The 20,488-nt window shown below is 38.8% G+C and overlaps 4 protein-coding genes across 4 annotated transcripts; all 4 read right to left on the bottom strand.

Annotated features, from left to right (window-relative positions):
- On the bottom strand, positions 1-3,079 carry LOC128380358 (proteinase-activated receptor 1-like). Its single transcript, XM_053340153.1, has 2 exons — positions 2,903-3,079; positions 1-1,772 (listed from the first exon to the last, which is right to left on the bottom strand). Exons 1-2 carry the CDS (start codon positions 2,997-2,999, stop codon positions 508-510), a joined length of 1,362 nt encoding a protein of 453 aa, XP_053196128.1. The 5' UTR covers positions 3,000-3,079; the 3' UTR covers positions 1-507.
- A 2,948-nt stretch (positions 3,080-6,027) lies between these two features.
- Positions 6,028-12,371, bottom strand: LOC128379879 (proteinase-activated receptor 1-like). The gene is made up of 2 exons (XM_053339518.1): positions 10,970-12,371; positions 6,028-6,228 (listed from the first exon to the last, which is right to left on the bottom strand). The coding sequence occupies exon 1, from the start codon at positions 12,369-12,371 to the stop codon at positions 11,160-11,162; it is 1,212 nt and encodes a 403-aa protein (XP_053195493.1). The 3' UTR covers positions 6,028-6,228; positions 10,970-11,159.
- LOC128379880 (proteinase-activated receptor 1-like) lies at positions 7,170-8,261 on the bottom strand. The gene is given in 1 exon segment (XM_053339519.1): positions 7,170-8,261. A coding segment is annotated over 1 exon segment (1,092 nt).
- Positions 12,372-14,468: 2,097 nt separating the features above from the next.
- Positions 14,469-17,902, bottom strand: LOC128379877 (proteinase-activated receptor 1-like). Its single transcript, XM_053339517.1, has 3 exons — positions 17,776-17,902; positions 15,432-16,495; positions 14,469-15,371 (listed from the first exon to the last, which is right to left on the bottom strand). Exons 1-3 carry the CDS (start codon positions 17,900-17,902, stop codon positions 15,270-15,272), a joined length of 1,293 nt encoding a protein of 430 aa, XP_053195492.1. The 3' UTR covers positions 14,469-15,269.
- Positions 17,903-20,488: the final 2,586 nt, after the last annotated feature.

Raw genomic sequence — 20,488 nt, 5'->3', positions numbered from 1 at the left:
AAAGTGGTTTATATATATATATAAAAAAACAAAATAACAAAAAATGACAAAAACACTTTTCAGAGGTGAAACATAACTGCATTAAACAGGTGAAAAAGTGCATTAACATATACTTTTCAGTAAATATACATACATATTTATGTACACAAAATCATGAAAATACAAAATATAGGAATAATCGCAAGTCCTTGTATTAACTTGCAGCTTATAAACTTAAGCTCTTACATATACAGTGCAAACATAATAGCATTTCATAGTATCAAACGTTCAGCAGAGTTCTTCTTATCTAATCTAACACTTCCTTCCCTACATTGTTTTTAACTTCATTATTCATTCAAATGAGCATGTGTGTCACTTCAGTGTTTGTAAGCAAGACTTCTGAAATTGAAAGGCTAGACACTACAGGCTTTGTGCTCATTACTTGCTGTTACTTGAACTTCATGATAAAGATACTTCTATGGTTTCAGTTAAGTCAGTTGCATCACTTTGATCCAGTGTAACAGTCTATCAGACCAGTAGTTTCTTGTATTGACTGTTGAGATTTGCTTGGAAAGAGTCCATTTTGGTGGTTGATGAGTTTGTCTTTGAACTTTCTTTGTGGCTGGACTTCAGAATCGTTCTGGCACTGGATCTGTATGAACCAGAAGATGAATGACTGCTGCTGTTGACCTCTGTAATCTTCTGACACCTCAGTGCTTTGGACAGTTGTTTCTGGCATTGGGATGATCCGAAGTAGTAGACCAGCGGATCCAGAAGGCAGTTCAAACTCCCCAAACACAGGAAAACCAGATAGATCGAGTAGGAACCATCAGGGGCCTGTTGGGGGTTTTTCATTCCCTCGTTGAATTGCAGGTAGTGTGCCAGCAGCAGGCAGTTTGTGGGCATGAAGCACAACACAAAGATCACTAGCACCGTGAAGGCCATCACCACTGCTCTCGTGCGTCTGCGTGAGCGTCCAGGAACCCCGCGTGGGACCCTGCTCAGTGACCAGATCACCCGAGTGTAGGACCCTACTGTGATGAGCAGAGGCAGGAAGAAGAGGAAGCAGCAGAGAATGATGAAGTAGATCTTGTAGTGCCAGATTAGTTGATCAGCTTTCTGGATGTCGTGGCAGGTGGTGATATCCAGCTGAGTTAGGTGAACAGTCTGTTCGGAGACCACCAGGGGCACTGAGCCAGCCAAGGATAATATCCACATGGTGACACAGGCTATGATTGAAGTCCGGGGCCTCCTCCAAGCCAGGGAGTCAATGGGGTAGACTACAGCAAGAAGACGATCCACACTGATGACAGTTATGAGCAGAACAGAGCAATACATGTTCCAGTAAAAAGCTGCAGTGACCACACGGCACATAAGTGGGCCGAAAATCCAGTTGTTGCCGCCGAAGTGGTAGGAGATCTTGAAGGGGAGCAGCAGGGCAAAGATTAGGTCAGCGCAGGCCAAGTTCAGCATGTAGATTGCTGCTGGTTTTTTTGGACGGATCCTTCGAGCGAAAGCTATCACCGCACAGATGTTAATTGGCACGCTGATGAGGCAGACCAGCGTGTAGAAGGACGGTATGAGGACAGTGGACACAGGGCTTTTGAGAAACTGCAGTGCCTCCTCCGATATAACCTGCCTGATGTGTGATACATTATGAGTTCCATTATGAGCCTGAACTTGTGTAGAATTTGTGTCTTGTTGTTCTCCATATTCATCTGTATATTCAGGCGGTAGTAGCTCATCTGTGGCCGGATAGTGAAAAAGGGAAAAGGTCCTCCCATACATACTTCCTGCACAGAGAAAAGAAAATGACTCAGTAGGATCCAAGAGACAGAAAGCGAAAGATTTGTTTATTTATTTCGTATACTAATTTAGACTGTAGAGCTGAAACAAATAATCAATATTCAGTTTAGGGATGAAAAGAGGCAATTAACTAATTTGTCAATCCACAGTAAAATAATGATAATAACTGTTTTGGTGATGTCTATAAGGTTGTTTTTTTTTTAGAAAGGTTTTTTTTAATTCACTGGTTTGATTTTTTAATTTTTCACATTTTTCTGTTTTATTGAATATCTTATCTAAATATCTAAATCATAGACATGAAATCATATCAGACAAAAAACAATAAATTACATGTCAATCTAAAAAAATATGAAGGCCAGCTTTTACTATTTTTCGACAGATTAGAGACCAAACGGTTTAATTGTTATCAAAATAGTGAATTGACAGAACAATAAAGAGTAATCAATTATTTTGATCCAAAATACAGAATCCAAACATTCTCTGGTTCCAGCCTCTCAAAGTGAGAAGGATTTGCACTTTCTCGATGTTTTATATTACTATGACTTTGTGTTTTGGACTTTTGGTTGAACAAAACAAGGCTCAGAGAGGTTGTAATAGACTTTTACAGATTATCTTTTATAAGTTTAATAGACTGAATGATTAATCATAATCAGCCAATTAATGGATAATGAAAATTATCGTCAATTGCAACATTTTATATTATTTTACTTTATTTAGGGGTAGCTATAGAGGTTGTCGAGGCCCCATAGTGACGTCATCAATTAAAAAACACAAAGATTGTTCATTATTATTATTATTATTATTTATTAACATATGATAAAGAAAAGCTGCGAATCCTCACATTTGAGAAACTGGAAAGTGACAGTATCTTTGTTTCTCCTTCTTTTGCTCAATTATAAAGTTGCTAATTAATTTTCTGACGATAATATCGATTAATTAAAAATCTTTTTCAGCTCTATTAAGTGCAGATTACACCATAACATACATTTTCTACCATATTTTATGAATATAGAAAACATCTGTAGTGAGATGAGTATGAGAATGCTATTATAAGACTGTTTCCTGCTTAAAGCATTCACCTTATGTAACATACAGAAAACAGTGGAAGTTTTCTTACCGTTTTTGCCTGCAGACGCAGCACACGCACACAACAAAACCAACAGCAACGTTTTTGGAAACATTGAAAACATTTTGCTGCCGAAATGTGAAGCCATGAAAAAACAGGAGATATAATCCAGATGCGTATATGTAGTCGGTGTTTCTCTCTTCTCTCTCACGGTCTTTCTGCTGCTGGTCACCGTCTCAGCCAATGTGAAAATGTTTGGGTTCCGCCCAAAGTTCAGAGGGGTCTGAGTCGCCCCCGTCCACCAATGAGCAACCGCAGAGCAAAATTCCTTTCGTCTGATGTCACCTTTCCCGTCACACAGCAGGCACATTCAATCTGATTGGAGGGACAATTAATTTACCAGCTCTGGGGGGGAGTAGGTTAGCCTAAATAAGAAAAAGTAGCTCCTAAATCAACTAAAAATCAACAAGCCTCTTGCAGTATAAGACATGTATTTAATAGGTTATCTGAAGTTGTCATGGACTCTTGGACTTTTTGTGTTTTGTGTTTTTTCGTTTGGTTTGTGGAAGATGGGAGTGGTTGGGTTATTTCATGTTCTGCAAGGATTTTGTGTGTGTAATTTTATGGGGAAGAGGACTGGTTATTGGGGTTTTGGTTTGTACGTTGTGTCCCCAGTCTGTCTTATATCAGTCCCTTCACACTTCCCTACACATCTGGCCTGCATCAGCTCTGTCAGTCATACCTGCTCCCTGTGTTTCCCCCAACTAGACGGCCAACTGTTTTCCTTTTTACCTCACTCCTATCTCCTGAACTCATCTGCCGTCTCCTCACCAGAACCTCATCTCCTCGATAGCTCAGTTGTTTTTTAAGTCCTGGTTTTCTGTTCATTTGATGTTGTATCCTTTGTCCAACAGGTGAACTACATGTGGTGACTTTCAATCTTTTGTGCTTTCACAGTGATTGGAAGAATGTCTCCAGTAGTGAGGACAGAGAGGCAGTTTTACTTCCCAGCACACGGGGAAGTGACAGCAAGGCCTTGGCTAAAGATATTGCTACCTGGTTGGGTAGAAGACTCTTTGAACACTGGTGAATCCCAGCCTATGAACTTAGATCTGTCAGATGAACCTCCTAGCCTGTCAGCTACCAGCAGCCATGCTGTCCTGTTGCTTCTAAGCCAGCTAACCAGCAGCATCCTAGCCACCAGCCTGCACCTCAGGTTTGCAAGCCTGCAGCCTGCTCTTCCTGAGCTGGTTCCAGCCATAAACCACTGCCTGGCTCTGGGAGGTCCTTGAAGTGTCAACCAGATTTCCTGTCTTCATGGCAAACAATAAAAACCTCTCCTTGGGTTGCATGACCACCATGCCTATGTGGTGTAGGGCTCCTCCACTGCTGCCTAGCACCACAAAGACTCACAGCCTGGTTTTCTGCTTCCAGCATAACACCAGCCCAACTCTGACCTCCTGTCACTGAGATTTAATGACTCAGGTCAAATAGTTGAGGCCAGAGTTCAAACTTTACATTGTGAAGCAGCATTAAGCTGTTATGCTGAACACAACTGGAACAAGCTACCAACAGAACTGAAATCATATGAAGCCAAATCAAGGTCATATGCTTTCTTCATCCAAAAAAGATATTTGAAACTGAAAGTCCAAATTTTGATACTGAAATTTGAAAAATAAAAATGTATTTCAAAAAAATCATTTTATTTTGAATACATTGTTTTTCATCCATACTCTTTTTCTTACAGTTTCAGATCTTATTTTTTTGGTTTCAAATCTTTTTTAAGTGTCATACTTTTGACCCTGATATTGTTTTGGGGTCGTCATATGAAGGGAGAGGGGTGTGAAATAATGATAGACAGCATAACAGTGAAGGAGGGCGTCTTCTCTAACACCTTAAACTTGGTTGGTAATGGTTGCTATTCCCTCAGGAAATGCTGCTGGTGTCTCCTGAAGGAACCGGTAAGAAACAGCTGTCTGTTTCAGAGACGATCCGTGCTAGTTGGGTGATGTTTGTAACACAGGGACATACATCGAGGTAAAATAGATGTGTTTAGGTGGAGGATTTGTCAAAGTTACGTTAGAAGCATATTGATAGCGATCGCTAAATCAGCTTCAAACTACAGCTGTTTTTATATAGTTTATGTTGCAGCCAAGGACTCAGTCACAAGCAGGACTGTAACTAACAGTGTCTTTATTTCCTGACATGAAGCAGTAAAATCCTTACCTTCACAGTCCACCAGTATGTTTCCTTTGCTGATAAATAAAAACTATCTGCTACTCTCGTGCTGTGTACAACACTGAGCATAGTTTTTTTTCTTCTCTTAACGCTTCCACAACTCGTTTCTGACTCTGTATCGATGGCTCTGTTCTGACTGACTCTACAGCACCACCTGGTGGCGGAATTCATACAACGCTTAAATCCAACTGCAACGCAAATTAATCAGGGGTCCAGACACACTCTGCTTTGCCCTTTTGTAATCCAGCCTTGCTTATGAATGCAGTATGCAGTAACCGGTAAACAGCATTTTATTAGTCAAGGTAGAGCTAATGTTAACATACTTATACTGTTGGGTTGGCTTTATATTTTTCTTGGTCTGCTTTCACTATCACAATGATACTTTAACATATTTAGATGTAAGTTAAATTTTTTATGAGTTTTGCTTTTTCACAACAAAACAGAACACAATAATATAAAAACAAAACAACACACTGCCAGCTCACGGTAAATATGCACATGCATGTCAATGCGTTAAATAAATGATATCTCCATAAGTGAATGGAGCATCAGGAATTGAGTGGGTGTACCTAAAAGCAAGGTTGAAGAAAGCCAGGAAAGAAAAATAACCTGGTGGATTACAGCACATTACATTGCAATGCAATAAAACAAAATACAGTATAGTCCAATTGAATTAGTTCCCAGTGAGACACTTCTCATTTCTAATATGGTTAATAAAGGGTCCTGAGACCTTAAGAAACTTGGGGTGGGAATTAGACAAGATGTAAGCTTACTTTGTTTTGAAAGTGTTTTTTATTTAAAGACAATACAAATTAAGTAAGAAATCAGAGGTGAAAAATAAGTGCATTAACATATGCTTTTCAGTAAATATACATATATATTTATATATACATACACAAACACAGGAAAAAGTGTCAACAAAATAGAAAGTCCTGGTATTCACTTGCTGCTTATAAACCTTTAAGCTCTTACATATACAGTTCAAATAGCATTTCATAGTATCAAACATTCGTTCTTATCTAAATTCAAACTTCCTTCCCTGCATTATTTTTAACTTCATTATTCATTCACAAGGGCATGTGTGTTTGAAAGCAAGACTTCACAAACTAAAATACATTTAGGCTAGTAGTAGTATACAACTTTTTTTTAATACTTTATGTTGGCATCGTAAGTTCACATGTCCTCCAAGGCTAGACACTACAGGCTTTGTGCTCATTACTTGCTGTTACTTGAACTTCATAATAAAGATATTTCTATTGTTTCAGTTAAGTCAGTTACATCAGTCTGATTCAGTGTAACAGTCTATAAGACCAGTAGTTTATTACATTGGTTGTTGAGATTTGCTTGGAAAGAGTCCATTTTGGTGGTTGATGGTTTCAAAAACCAGTACATCTGTCTATCCACTCAGTGCTGTTTTCAGTATTGCTGACACTCGGCTGATGCACACACACCAAGACACTTAAGGTGGGTTAAACACTGTCACAACAACCTGTTCAGGACATTATTAACTTACTGAAACTAGATGTTGTTTATGTTTCTGTCTCTACACAAACTGCTGAGTTAGCAAACTGTTAAGAAGCGCTAATGCTACGTTAGTAATAGTGAAAAGATGAGGAGGTGGTTAGTTTTTATTTGGTTGTTACTGTAGAGAGGACTGGTCTGTTTTTGGCTGTCTCTTGGTTTGATGTTTGTTCTCCCAGACAACATGGACATAAAGTTTTTTCAAAGAAGAGTAAAGTAAGTCATCACTGGTAATAATCAGATAACCAGCTAACTACAGCTGAGTCTCTTATGGACAGTAGCTGACTAATGAAAGCCTGGCTGACTCATTTATAAACTGGCTCATAAAACTGACAATTATTCTACTTTTTGATGAGTAATCTTTGGCCTGCTGCTGAAACCTTTGGGCAAAATTCCAGTTTCACAGACTGACACCTTAGAGTAAATTGTATTCATATTCAGTGTCATTTGTTCTGATTATAAATGTGAAAGAATAGACACTGCTCACTAAATAATGATCACTCCTGCTCCTCTCCTGACATCTAGGACCAAACAAATCTCGCCTAGGGCACCAAAATAGCTAGACCTGGCCCTGTTTGTATGAATCAGAAGAATGACTGCTGCTGCTGACCTTCTGACACCTCAGTGCTTTGGACAGTTGTTTCTGGCATTGGGATGATCCAAAGTAGTAGACCAGGGGATCCAGAAGGCAGTTCAAACTCCCCAAACACAGGAAAACCAGATAGATCAAGTAGGAGCCATCAGGAGCGTCTGTGGGATTTTTCATTCCCTCGTTGAATTGCAGGTAGTGTGCTAGCAGCAGGCAGTTTGTGGGCATGAAACACAACACAAAGATCACCAGCACCGTTAAAACCATCACCACTGCTCTCATGCGTCTGCGTGAGTGTCCAGGATCCCCGCTTGGGACCCTGCTCAGTGACCAGATCACCCGAGTGTAGGACACTACTGTGATGAGCAGAGGCAGGAAGAAGAGGAAGCAGCAGAGAATGATGAAGTAGATCTTGTAGTACCAGATTTGCTGATCAGCTCTCTGGATGTCGTGGCAGGTGGTGATGTCCAGCTGAATTAGGTGTACAGTCTGTTCGGAGACCACTAGGGGCACTGAGCCAGCCAAGGATAATATCCACATGGTGACACAGGCTATGATTGAATTCTATGGGGTTCTCCAAACCACAGAGTCCATAGGGTAGACTATAGCAAGAAGCCGATCCACACTGATGCAAGTTATGAGCAGAACAGAGCAATACATGTTCCAGTAAAAAGCTGCAGTGACCACACGGCACATAATTGGGCCAAATATCCAGTTGTTGCCGCCAAAGTGGTAGGAGATCTTGAAGGGAAGCAGCAGGGCAAAGATTAGGTCAGCGCAGGCCAAGTTCAGCATGTAGATTGCTGCTGGATTTTTTGGCCGGATCCTCCAAGCGAAAGCTATCACCGCACAGATGTTAAATGGCATGCTGATGAGGCAGACCAGCGTGTAGAAGGACGGTATGAGGACAGTGGACACAGGGCCTTTAAGAAACTGCAGTGCTTCCTCTGAGATTTCCTGCCAGGTGTGTGTTACATTATAATCCCAATCTTGTGTAGAATTATTGAATAAAGTAAAAGTAAAAGAAACATCTGAAGTCGAGTCAAAACTGGCAAGGACCATCTCTGGTGAACTGTCTGCAGAGAGAAAAGAATATGAGTCAGTGGGATCCAAGAGACATAAGTGAAGGATTTGTCTGTTTTAGAGCTGAATCAAGTAATAAATTCATCAATTTAGACATGAAACTGTCAGTCAATTTCCAAATTTGTCAATCCACAGAATAATAATAAAAGTAATATGTTAATGATCTCTAAAAAGTTTTTTTTTCTTTTACAGAAAGGCTAATAATTCACTTGTTAGTTATATTGAATATCTTATCTTAAAATCTAAATCTAAATATCAGACAGAAACTATTTAATGCTTATCAATTATTGATAAATTGATCAACAGAAAAATAAAATTATATATATTCATATTTTTAAAAAAAGGAGTAAAAATGACGTCATCAATTAAAAACAAATATGTTTAATTATATATAACATATGATAAAGAAAAGCAGGAATTCATCACATTTGAGAAACTGGAAAGAGACAGTATCTTTTCTTTTGCTCAATCTTTTTTTGCCCTATTATGTGCAAATTATATCATATCGTACATTTTCTACCATAATCTATCAAGGTATAAGATATCTGTGGTGAGATGAGTATGAAAATGTTATTATAAGACTGTTTCCAGCTTGAAGCATTCACCTTATGTAACATTCATTTTCTTACCGTATTTGGCTGCAGACGAAGCACACACACACAACAAAACCAACAGCAACGTTTTTGGAAAAATTGAAAACATTTCGCTTCCGAAAAATGAAGCCATGAAAAAACAGGAGAGAGAAAACCAGTCAGATATGATTCAGACGTGTATATGCCGTTGGTGTTTCTCGCTTCTCTTTCAGGAACTTTCTGTTGTTGGTTAACACTCAGTCAACATGAAAGTGTTTATTTTCCGCCCAAATTTCCAGAGAGTCTGAGATGGCCCCGTCCACCAATTAACAGCCGCAGAGCCGGTTTTCTTTAATCTGATAACACTGACTCATGGACTTTTTGTGTTTTGGGGTTTTTTGTTTGGTTTGTTGCAGATGGGAGATGTTGTGTATTTGGGTTATTTCATGTTCTGTAAGGGTTTTGTGTGTTTACGTTTATTGGGAAAATGGTTAGTTATTGGGGTTTTGGTTTTTGTTTTTTCTTGTCTTTGTCCCTTGTGTCCCCAGTCTGTCAATTTCAACTTCAATTTTATTAAGATCTCAAAGGACAAATGGTCTTGCAGGCCAAAGACAACAATTAAGACAACAGAAAGGACAGTACATGGAACAATATCTGACAATATCTGACATAAAGAACAGGACTATAAAATTTCAGGTGCATGCTGGGAAAAATAAAAACATGGATTCTACTTATATGGCCATGAGGCGGAGCCATTGACGGGGCCAGCGGGGGAGGTTGCTATGGTTGCCATGGCTGGATTTCGAGGACATTGTGCAATCAACCTGTCAATCACGACGTAGCCACGCCCTAATGCATACCCTGCTTTATCGTCAAATATAAAATCAGGGAGGCCAAAATTTCACAATTGAACATCATACTGCATTGAAGAAGGCTTTAAACTAGCGATTGAGACCATAAACACATTTTGAAAACATTTACTGAAGTTAGACATCAAGTGAGAAGTTGGTGAATTCTCCATTGACTTGTATAGAGACGGTCGCCCCCTGGTGGCCTTTTGATAGAATGCAGTTCTAAGTTACTTCCGTGTTGGCCTCATTTCAGAGGACCGGAACTCCCCGCCTGGTCCAGACACACTCTGCTTTGCCCTTTTGTAATCCAGCCTTGCTTATGAATACAGTATGCAGTAACCTGTAAGTAGCATTTTATTAGTCAAGGTAGAGCTAATTTTAACATACTTGTATACTGTTGGGTTGGTTTCATATTTTTCTTGATCTGCTTTCACTATCACAATGATACTTTAACATATTTTGACAGAAGTTTTTGTTTTTTAAAAATAGCTTTTATTCAAAGTTGGACAACATGGAGAACGAAATAGACAAAGCGACACAACAAAACAGAACAAAATAAAATAATAATTTAAAAAACAAAACAAAACAACAGCAAAAAACAACACAGCTCACAGTAAAGATGCACATGCATGTCAATGTGTGGAATGACTGAAATATCCATAAGTGGATTGACTGTCAGGATTGAGTGGGTGTACCGAAGACGGCGAGGTAAGGCCGGGAAAGAAAATGAACTTGGTGGATTATAGCACATTACATTGCAATGCAATAAAACAAAATACAGTATAGTCCAATTGAATAGTTCCCAGTGAGACACTTCTCATTTCTAATATGGTTAATAAAGGGTCCCGAGACCTTAAGAAACTTGGGGTGGGAATTAGACAAGATGTAAGCTTACTTTAAAAGTGGTTTATATTTAAAGAAAATAGAAAATAAAACACGACTGAAAGCTTTTCAGAGATGAAACATAAGTGCGTTAAAATATGCTTTTCAGTAAATATACATATATTTATATATACATACACAAAAACAGGAAAATACAAAGTGTCAACAAAATAGAAAGTCCTGGTATTCACTTGCTGCTTATAAACCTTTGAGCTCTTACATATACAGTTCAAATAGCATTTCATAGTATCAAACATTCGTTCTTCTAAATTCAAACTTCCTTCCCTGCATTATTTTTAACTTCATTATTCATTCACAAGTGCATGTGTGTTTGAAAGCAAGACTTCTCAAACTAAAATGTATTTAGTAGTAGTATAAAAACATGTTTTTTAATACTGTATGTTGGCATCGTAAGTTCACATGTCCTCCATTTATTCTAATCATGACAGAAACATAAAGGCTAGACACTACAGGCTTTGTGCTCATTACTTGCTGTTACTTGAACTTCATAATAAAGATATTTCTCTTGTTTCAGTTAAGTCAGTTACATCAGTATGATTCAGTGTAACAGTCTACAAGACCAGTAGTTTATTGTATTGGCTGTTGAGATTTGATTGGAAAGAGTCCATTTTGGTGGTTGATGAGTTTGTCTTTGAACTTTCTTTGTGGCTGGACTTCAGAATCGTTCTGGCGGTGGATTTATATGAATCAGAAGATGAATGACTGCTGCTGACCTCTGTAATCTTCTGACACCTCAGCGCTTTGGACAGTTGTTTCTGGCATTGGGATGATCCGAAGTAGTAGACCAGCGGATCCAGAAGGCAGTTCAAACTCCCCAAACACAGGAAAACCAGATAGATCAAGTAGGAGCCATCAGGAGCGTCTGTGGGATTTTTCATTCCCTCGTTGAATTGCAGGTAGTGTGCTAGCAGCATGCAGTTTGTGGGCATGAAACACAACACAAAGATCACCAGCACCGTTAAAACCATCACCACTGCTCTCATGCGTCTGCGTGAGTGTCCAGGATCCCCGCTTGGGACCCTGCTCAGTGACCAGATCACCCAAGTGTAGGACACTACTGTGATGAGCAGAGGCAGGAAGAAGAGGAAGCAGCAAAGAATGATGAAGTAGATCTTGTAGTGCCAGATTAGTTGATCAGCTCTCTGGATGTCGTGGCAGGTGGTGATGTCCAGCTGAATTAGGTGTACAGTCTGTTCGGAGACCACTAGGGGTACTGAGCCAGCCAAGGATAATATCCACATGGTGACACAGGCTATGATTGAATTCTGTGGGGTTCTCCAAACCACAGAGTCCATAGGGTAGACTATAGCAAGAAGCCGATCCACACTGATGCAAGTTATGAGCAGAACAGAGCAATACATGTTCCAGTAAAAAGCTGCAGTGACCACACGGCACATAAGTGGGCCGAATATCCAGTTGTTGCCGCCAAAGTGGTAGGAGATCTTGAAGGGAAGCAGCAGGGCAAAGATTAGGTCAGCGCAGGCCAAGTTCAGCATGTAGATTGCTGCTGGTTTTTTTGGCCGGATCCTCCAAGCGAAAGCTATCACTGCACAGATGTTAAATGGCATGCTGATGAGGCAGACCAGCGTGTAGAAGGACGGTATGAGGACAGTGGACACAGGGCCTTTAAGAAACTGCAGTGCTTCCTCTGAGATTTCCTGCCTGGTGTGTGTTACATTATAATCCCAATCTTGTGTAGAATCATTGAATAAAGTAAAAGTAAAAGAAACATCTGAAGTCGAGTCAAAACTGGCAAGGACCATCTCTGGTGAACTGTCTGCAGAGAGAAAAGAATATGAGTCAGTGGGATCCAAGAGACATAAGTGAAGGATTTGTCTGTTTTAGAGCTGAATCAAGTAATAAATTCATCAATTTAGACATGAAACTGTCAGTCAATTTCCAAATTTGTCAATCCACAGAATAATAATAAAAGTAATATGTTAATGATCTCTAAAAAGTTTTTTTTTCTTTTACAGAAAGGCTAATAATTCACTTGTTAGTTATATTGAATATCTTATCTTAAAATCTAAATCTAAATATCAGACAGAAACTATTTAATGCTTATCAATTATTGATAAATTGATCAACAGAAAAATAAAATTATATATATTCATATTTTTAAAAAAAGGAGTAAAAATGACGTCATCAATTAAAAACAAATATGTTTAATTATATATAACATATGATAAAGAAAAGCAGGAATTCATCACATTTGAGAAACTGGAAAGAGACAGTATCTTTTCTTTTGCTCAATCTTTTTTTGCCCTATTATGTGCAAATTATATCATATCGTACATTTTCTACCATAATCTATCAAGGTATAAGATATCTGTGGTGAGATGAGTATGAAAATGTTATTATAAGACTGTTTCCAGCTTGAAGCATTCACCTTATGTAACATTCATTTTCTTACCGTATTTGGCTGCAGACGAAGCACACACACACAACAAAACCAACAGCAACGTTTTTGGAAAAATTGAAAACATTTCGCTTCCGAAAAATGAAGCCATGAAAAAACAGGAGAGAGAAAACCAGTCAGATATGATTCAGACGTGTATATGCCGTTGGTGTTTCTCGCTTCTCTTTCAGGAACTTTCTGTTGTTGGTTAACACTCAGTCAACATGAAAGTGTTTATTTTCCGCCCAAATTTCCAGAGAGTCTGAGATGGCCCCGTCCACCAATTAACAGCCGCAGAGCCGGTTTTCTTTAATCTGATAACACTGACTCATGGACTTTTTGTGTTTTGGGGTTTTTTGTTTGGTTTGTTGCAGATGGGAGATGTTGTGTATTTGGGTTATTTCATGTTCTGTAAGGGTTTTGTGTGTTTACGTTTATTGGGAAAATGGTTAGTTATTGGGGTTTTGGTTTTTGTTTTTTCTTGTCTTTGTCCCTTGTGTCCCCAGTCTGTCAATTTCAACTTCAATTTTATTAAGATCTCAAAGGACAAATGGTCTTGCAGGCCAAAGACAACAATTAAGACAACAGAAAGGACAGTACATGGAACAATATCTGACAATATCTGACATAAAGAACAGGACTATAAAATTTCAGGTGCATGCTGGGAAAAATAAAAACATGGATTCTACTTATATGGCCATGAGGCGGAGCCATTGACGGGGCCAGCGGGGGAGGTTGCTATGGTTGCCATGGCTGGATTTCGAGGACATTGTGCAATCAACCTGTCAATCACGACGTAGCCACGCCCTAATGCATACCCTGCTTTATCGTCAAATATAAAATCAGGGAGGCCAAAATTTCACAATTGAACATCATACTGCATTGAAGAAGGCTTTAAACTAGCGATTGAGACCATAAACACATTTTGAAAACATTTACTGAAGTTAGACATCAAGTGAGAAGTTGGTGAATTCTCCATTGACTTGTATAGAGACGGTCGCCCCCTGGTGGCCTTTTGATAGAATGCAGTTCTAAGTTACTTCCGTGTTGGCCTCATTTCAGAGGACCGGAACTCCCCGCCTGGTCCAGACACACTCTGCTTTGCCCTTTTGTAATCCAGCCTTGCTTATGAATACAGTATGCAGTAACCTGTAAGTAGCATTTTATTAGTCAAGGTAGAGCTAATTTTAACATACTTGTATACTGTTGGGTTGGTTTCATATTTTTCTTGATCTGCTTTCACTATCACAATGATACTTTAACATATTTTGACAGAAGTTTTTGTTTTTTAAAAATAGCTTTTATTCAAAGTTGGACAACATGGAGAACGAAATAGACAAAGCGACACAACAAAACAGAACAAAATAAAATAATAATTTAAAAAACAAAACAAAACAACAGCAAAAAACAACACAGCTCACAGTAAAGATGCACATGCATGTCAATGTGTGGAATGACTGAAATATCCATAAGTGGATTGACTGTCAGGATTGAGTGGGTGTACCGAAGACGGCGAGGTAAGGCCGGGAAAGAAAATGAACTTGGTGGATTATAGCACATTACATTGCAATGCAATAAAACAAAATACAGTATAGTCCAATTGAATAGTTCCCAGTGAGACACTTCTCATTTCTAATATGGTTAATAAAGGGTCCCGAGACCTTAAGAAACTTGGGGTGGGAATTAGACAAGATGTAAGCTTACTTTAAAAGTGGTTTATATTTAAAGAAAATAGAAAATAAAACACGACTGAAAGCTTTTCAGAGATGAAACATAAGTGCGTTAAAATATGCTTTTCAGTAAATATACATATATTTATATATACATACACAAAAACAGGAAAATACAAAGTGTCAACAAAATAGAAAGTCCTGGTATTCACTTGCTGCTTATAAACCTTTGAGCTCTTACATATACAGTTCAAATAGCATTTCATAGTATCAAACATTCGTTCTTCTAAATTCAAACTTCCTTCCCTGCATTATTTTTAACTTCATTATTCATTCACAAGTGCATGTGTGTTTGAAAGCAAGACTTCTCAAACTAAAATGTATTTAGTAGTAGTATAAAAACATGTTTTTTAATACTGTATGTTGGCATCGTAAGTTCACATGTCCTCCATTTATTCTAATCATGACAGAAACATAAAGGCTAGACACTACAGGCTTTGTGCTCATTACTTGCTGTTACTTGAACTTCATAATAAAGATATTTCTCTTGTTTCAGTTAAGTCAGTTACATCAGTATGATTCAGTGTAACAGTCTACAAGACCAGTAGTTTATTGTATTGGCTGTTGAGATTTGATTGGAAAGAGTCCATTTTGGTGGTTGATGAGTTTGTCTTTGAACTTTCTTTGTGGCTGGACTTCAGAATCGTTCTGGCGGTGGATTTATATGAATCAGAAGATGAATGACTGCTGCTGACCTCTGTAATCTTCTGACACCTCAGCGCTTTGGACAGTTGTTTCTGGCATTGGGATGATCCGAAGTAGTAGACCAGCGGATCCAGAAGGCAGTTCAAACTCCCCAAACACAGGAAAACCAGATAGATCAAGTAGGAGCCATCAGGAGCGTCTGTGGGATTTTTCATTCCCTCGTTGAATTGCAGGTAGTGTGCTAGCAGCATGCAGTTTGTGGGCATGAAACACAACACAAAGATCACCAGCACCGTTAAAACCATCACCACTGCTCTCATGCGTCTGCGTGAGTGTCCAGGATCCCCGCTTGGGACCCTGCTCAGTGACCAGATCACCCAAGTGTAGGACACTACTGTGATGAGCAGAGGCAGGAAGAAGAGGAAGCAGCAAAGAATGATGAAGTAGATCTTGTAGTGCCAGATTAGTTGATCAGCTCTCTGGATGTCGTGGCAGGTGGTGATGTCCAGCTGAATTAGGTGTACAGTCTGTTCGGAGACCACTAGGGGTACTGAGCCAGCCAAGGATAATATCCACATGGTGACACAGGCTATGATTGAATTCTGTGGGGTTCTCCAAACCACAGAGTCCATAGGGTAGACTATAGCAAGAAGCCGATCCACACTGATGCAAGTTATGAGCAGAACAGAGCAATACATGTTCCAGTAAAAAGCTGCAGTGACCACACGGCACATAAGTGGGCCGAATATCCAGTTGTTGCCGCCAAAGTGGTAGGAGATCTTGAAGGGAAGCAGCAGGGCAAAGATTAGGTCAGCGCAGGCCAAGTTCAGCATGTAGATTGCTGCTGGTTTTTTTGGCCGGATCCTCCAAGCGAAAGCTATCACTGCACAGATGTTAAATGGCATGCTGATGAGGCAGACCAGCGTGTAGAAGGACGGTATGAGGACAGTGGACACAGGGCCTTTAAGAAACTGCAGTGCTTCCTCTGAGATTTCCTGCCTGGTGTGTGTTACATTATAATCCCAATCTTGTGTAGAATCATTGAATAAAGTAAAAGTAAAAGAAACATCTGAAGTCGAGTCAAAACTGGCAAGGACCATCTCTGGTGAACTGTCTGCAGAGAGAAAAGAATATGAGTCAGTGGGATCCAAGAGACATAAGTGAAGGATTTGTCTGTTTTAGAGCTGAATCAAGTAATAAATTCATCAATTTAGACATGAAACTGTCAGTCAATTTCCAAATTTGTCAATCCACAGAATAATAATAAAAGTAATATGTTAATGATCTCTAAAAAGTTTTTTTTTCTTTTACAGAAAGGCTAATAATTCACTTGTTAGTTATATTGAATATCTTATCTTAAAATCTAAATCTAAATATCAGACAGAAACTATTTAATGCTTATCAATTATTGATAAATTGATCAACAGAAAAATAAAATTATATATATTCATATTTTTAAAAAAAGGAGTAAAAATGACGTCATCAATTAAAAACAAATATGTTTAATTATATATAACATATGATAAAGAAAAGCAGGAATTCATCACATTTGAGAAACTGGAAAGAGACAGTATCTTTTCTTTTGCTCAATCTTTTTTTGCCCTATTATGTGCAAATTATATCATATCGTACATTTTCTACCATAATCTATCAAGGTATAAGATATCTGTGGTGAGATGAGTATGAAAATGTTATTATAAGACTGTTTCCAGCTTGAAGCATTCACCTTATGTAACATTCATTTTCTTACCGTATTTGGCTGCAGACGAAGCACACACACACAACAAAACCAACAGCAACGTTTTTGGAAAAATTGAAAACATTTCGCTTCCGAAAAATGAAGCCATGAAAAAACAGGAGAGAGAAAACCAGTCAGATATGATTCAGACGTGTATACAGTGGCGGTTTTTGCTATGGGCAATGTGGGCAACTGCCCAGGGCGCAATCTACTTGGGGGCGCACGAGCGCTCTCAAAAAAAAAAGGGAAAAAAAAGTCCGTCCGACTCCTCAAAAAAAGAAAAGCGCGTCCTCAAAAAGAAAAATCGCCAGTTTTCTAGACTAATAGACTAATACCGCTCATTTCCACATCAAGTTGGTGCAGTGGGCGATGAGGCGCCCCTACTATCACGTCAACTTGCTGCTGACAGTCATGGTTGTACAGGTTGTGTGTGTCAGAAGAAAAGGCAGAGGGGGGGGGGGGGGATCAACTTGCGACTGCAGAGGCTGTGAGCAGGTTGTGAGTGAGTCTCAGGGGCCATCCACACGGACACGCTTTTTGGTTTAAACGCAGATGTTTTGCATCGTTTTGGCCGATCGTCCAAATGAATACTGTAAACACATTGCCTGAAAACGAAGCTTTCTGAAACCTGGTCCCAGGGTAAAAAAATCGCAAACGCAGCCCTTGAGTGTTCGTGTGGACGGTGAAGACGCATACCTGCGTTTCGATGATGTCATCGCCACAGCCCTCGAGTTTAGCCTTCCACTGTGATAACATACAGTCAACAGATACAGTCTCAGCCATGGATGTACATCCAAGGCTTTAACTTATCTTAACTTCTCTTATACAGTCTATGGGCTTTAATAGGCTACCCTCATTCTCAGAGGAAAAGCAAGAGGGGGGGGGTTAGACTGACCTGTGATGATTATGATCCCAGGCCACACAACACAAACTGCTGCTTCCAAATAAATAATAATACATTTATAAAATTAATACAGACCCGCTATAGCTACATGTAAGTTATTGGGTTATGTGAAAATGCAATAAATGAATAAATAACTTTACACCTGCACTTTCATGTGGTCAAGAACTCCCTGATAGCAATCTAATCACCCACAAAACATTTTAATGCCAGTTGTAAAAAGGGTGAAAGTCTGTCAGATTACGTTAATCATTAGTATTTTTCATTTATTTATTTTATTTTATTCATTTGTATGATGACGGATGCGTGTAATTTACTTTGGTGTTTACATACTATATTTCATTTATTTATCTCATTTTTTGTGTGATGAAGGATTTGTGGAGAGGGGCGCCAATAGTCGGTCCGCCCAGGGCGCAAGACTAGCCAGGACCGCCTCTGCGTGTATATGCTGTTGGTGTTTCTCGCTTCTCTTTCAGGAACTTTCTGTTGTTGGTTAACACTCAGTCAACATGAAAGTGTTTATTTTCCGCCCAAATTTCCAGAGAGTCTGAGATGGCCCCGTCCACCAATTAACAGCCGCAGAGCCGGTTTTCTTTAATCTGATAACACTGACTAATGGACTTTTTGTGTTTGGGGGTTTTTTGTTTGGTTTGTTGCAGATGGGAGATGTTGTGTATTTGGGTTATTTCATGTTCTGTAAGGGTTTTGTGTGTTTACGTTTATTGGGAAAATGGTTAGTTATTGGGGTTTTGGTTTTTGTTTTTTCTTGTCTTTGTCCCTTGTGTCCCCAGTCTGTCAATTTCAACTTCAATTTTATTAAGATCCCAAAGGACAAATGGTCTTGCAGGCCAAAGACAACAATTAAGACAACAGAAAGGACAGTACATGGAACAATATCTGACAATATCTGACATAAAGAACAGGACTATAAAATTTCAGGTGCATGCTGGGAAAAATAAAAACATGGATTCTACTTATATGGCCATGAGGCGGAGCCATTGACGGGGCCAGCGGGGGAGGTTGCTATGGTTGCAAGGGCTGGATTTCGAGGACATTGTGCAATCAACCTGTCAATCACGACGTAGCCACGCCCTAATACCCTGCTTTATCATCAAATATAAAATCAGGGAGGCCAAAATTTCACAAATGAACATCATACTGCATTGAAGAAGGCTTTAAACTAGCGATTGAGACCATAAACACATTTTGAAAACGTTTACTGAGGTTAGAAATCAAGTGAGAAGTTGGTGAATTCTCCATTGACTTGTATAGAGACGGTCGCCCCCTGGTGGCCTTTTGATAGAATGCAGTTCTAAGTTACTTCCGCATTGGCCTCATTTCAGAGGACCAGAACTCCCCGCCTGGTCCAGACACACTCTGCTTTGCCCTTTTGTAATCCAGCCTTGCTTATGAATACAGTATGCAGTAACCTGTAAGTAGCATTTTATTAGTCAAGGTAGAGCTAATTTTAACATACTTGTATACTGTTGGGTTGGTTTCATATTTTTCTTGATCTGCTTTCACTATCACAATGATACTTGAACATATTTTGACAGAAGTTTTTGTTTTTTAAAAATAGCTTTTATTCAAAGTTGGACAACATGGAGAACGAAATAGACAAAGCGACACAACAAAACAGAACAAAATAAAATAATAATTTAAAAAACAAAACAAAACAACAGCAAAAAACAACACAGCTCACAGTAAAGATGCACATGCATGTCAATGTGTGCAATGACTGAAATATCCATAAGTGGATTGACTGTCAGGATTGAGTGGGTGTACCGAAGACGGAGAGGTAAAGCCGGGAAAGAAAATGAACTTGGTGGATTATAGCACATTACATTGCAATGCAATAAAACAAAATACAGTATAGTCCAATTGAATAGTTCCCAGTGAGACACTTCTCATTTCTAATATGGTTAATAAAGGGTCCCGAGACCTTAAGAAACTTGGGGTGGGAATTAGACAAGATGTAAGCTTACTTTAAAAGTGGTTTATATTTAAAGAAAATACAAAATAAAACACGACTGAAAGCTTTTCAGAGATGAAACATAAGTGCGTTAAAATATGCTTTTCAGTAAATATACATATATTTATATATACATACACAAAAACAGGAAAATAGAAAGTATCAACAAGATAGAAAGTCCTGGTATTCACTTGCTGCTTATAAACCTTTGAGCTCTTACATATACAGTTCAAATAGCATTTCATAGTATCAAACATTCGTTCTTCTAAATTCAAACTTCCTTCCCTGCATTATTTTTAACTTCATTATTCATTCACAAGGGCATGTGTGTTTGAAAGCAAGACTTCACAAACTAAAATGTATTTAGTAGTAGTATAAAAACATGTTTTTTAATACTTTATGTTGGCATTGTAAGTTCACATGTCCTCCATTTATTCTAATCATGACAGAAACATAAAGGCTAGACACTACAGGCTTTGTGCTCATTACTTGCTGT

This window comes from Scomber japonicus, chromosome 19, assembly GCF_027409825.1.
Source record: "Scomber japonicus isolate fScoJap1 chromosome 19, fScoJap1.pri, whole genome shotgun sequence".
In the NCBI taxonomy this organism is placed as follows: domain Eukaryota; kingdom Metazoa; phylum Chordata; class Actinopteri; order Scombriformes; family Scombridae; genus Scomber; species Scomber japonicus.
Note: the sequence above shows the minus strand (reverse complement) of the source record. Positions and strands in the feature narration are given on the sequence as shown.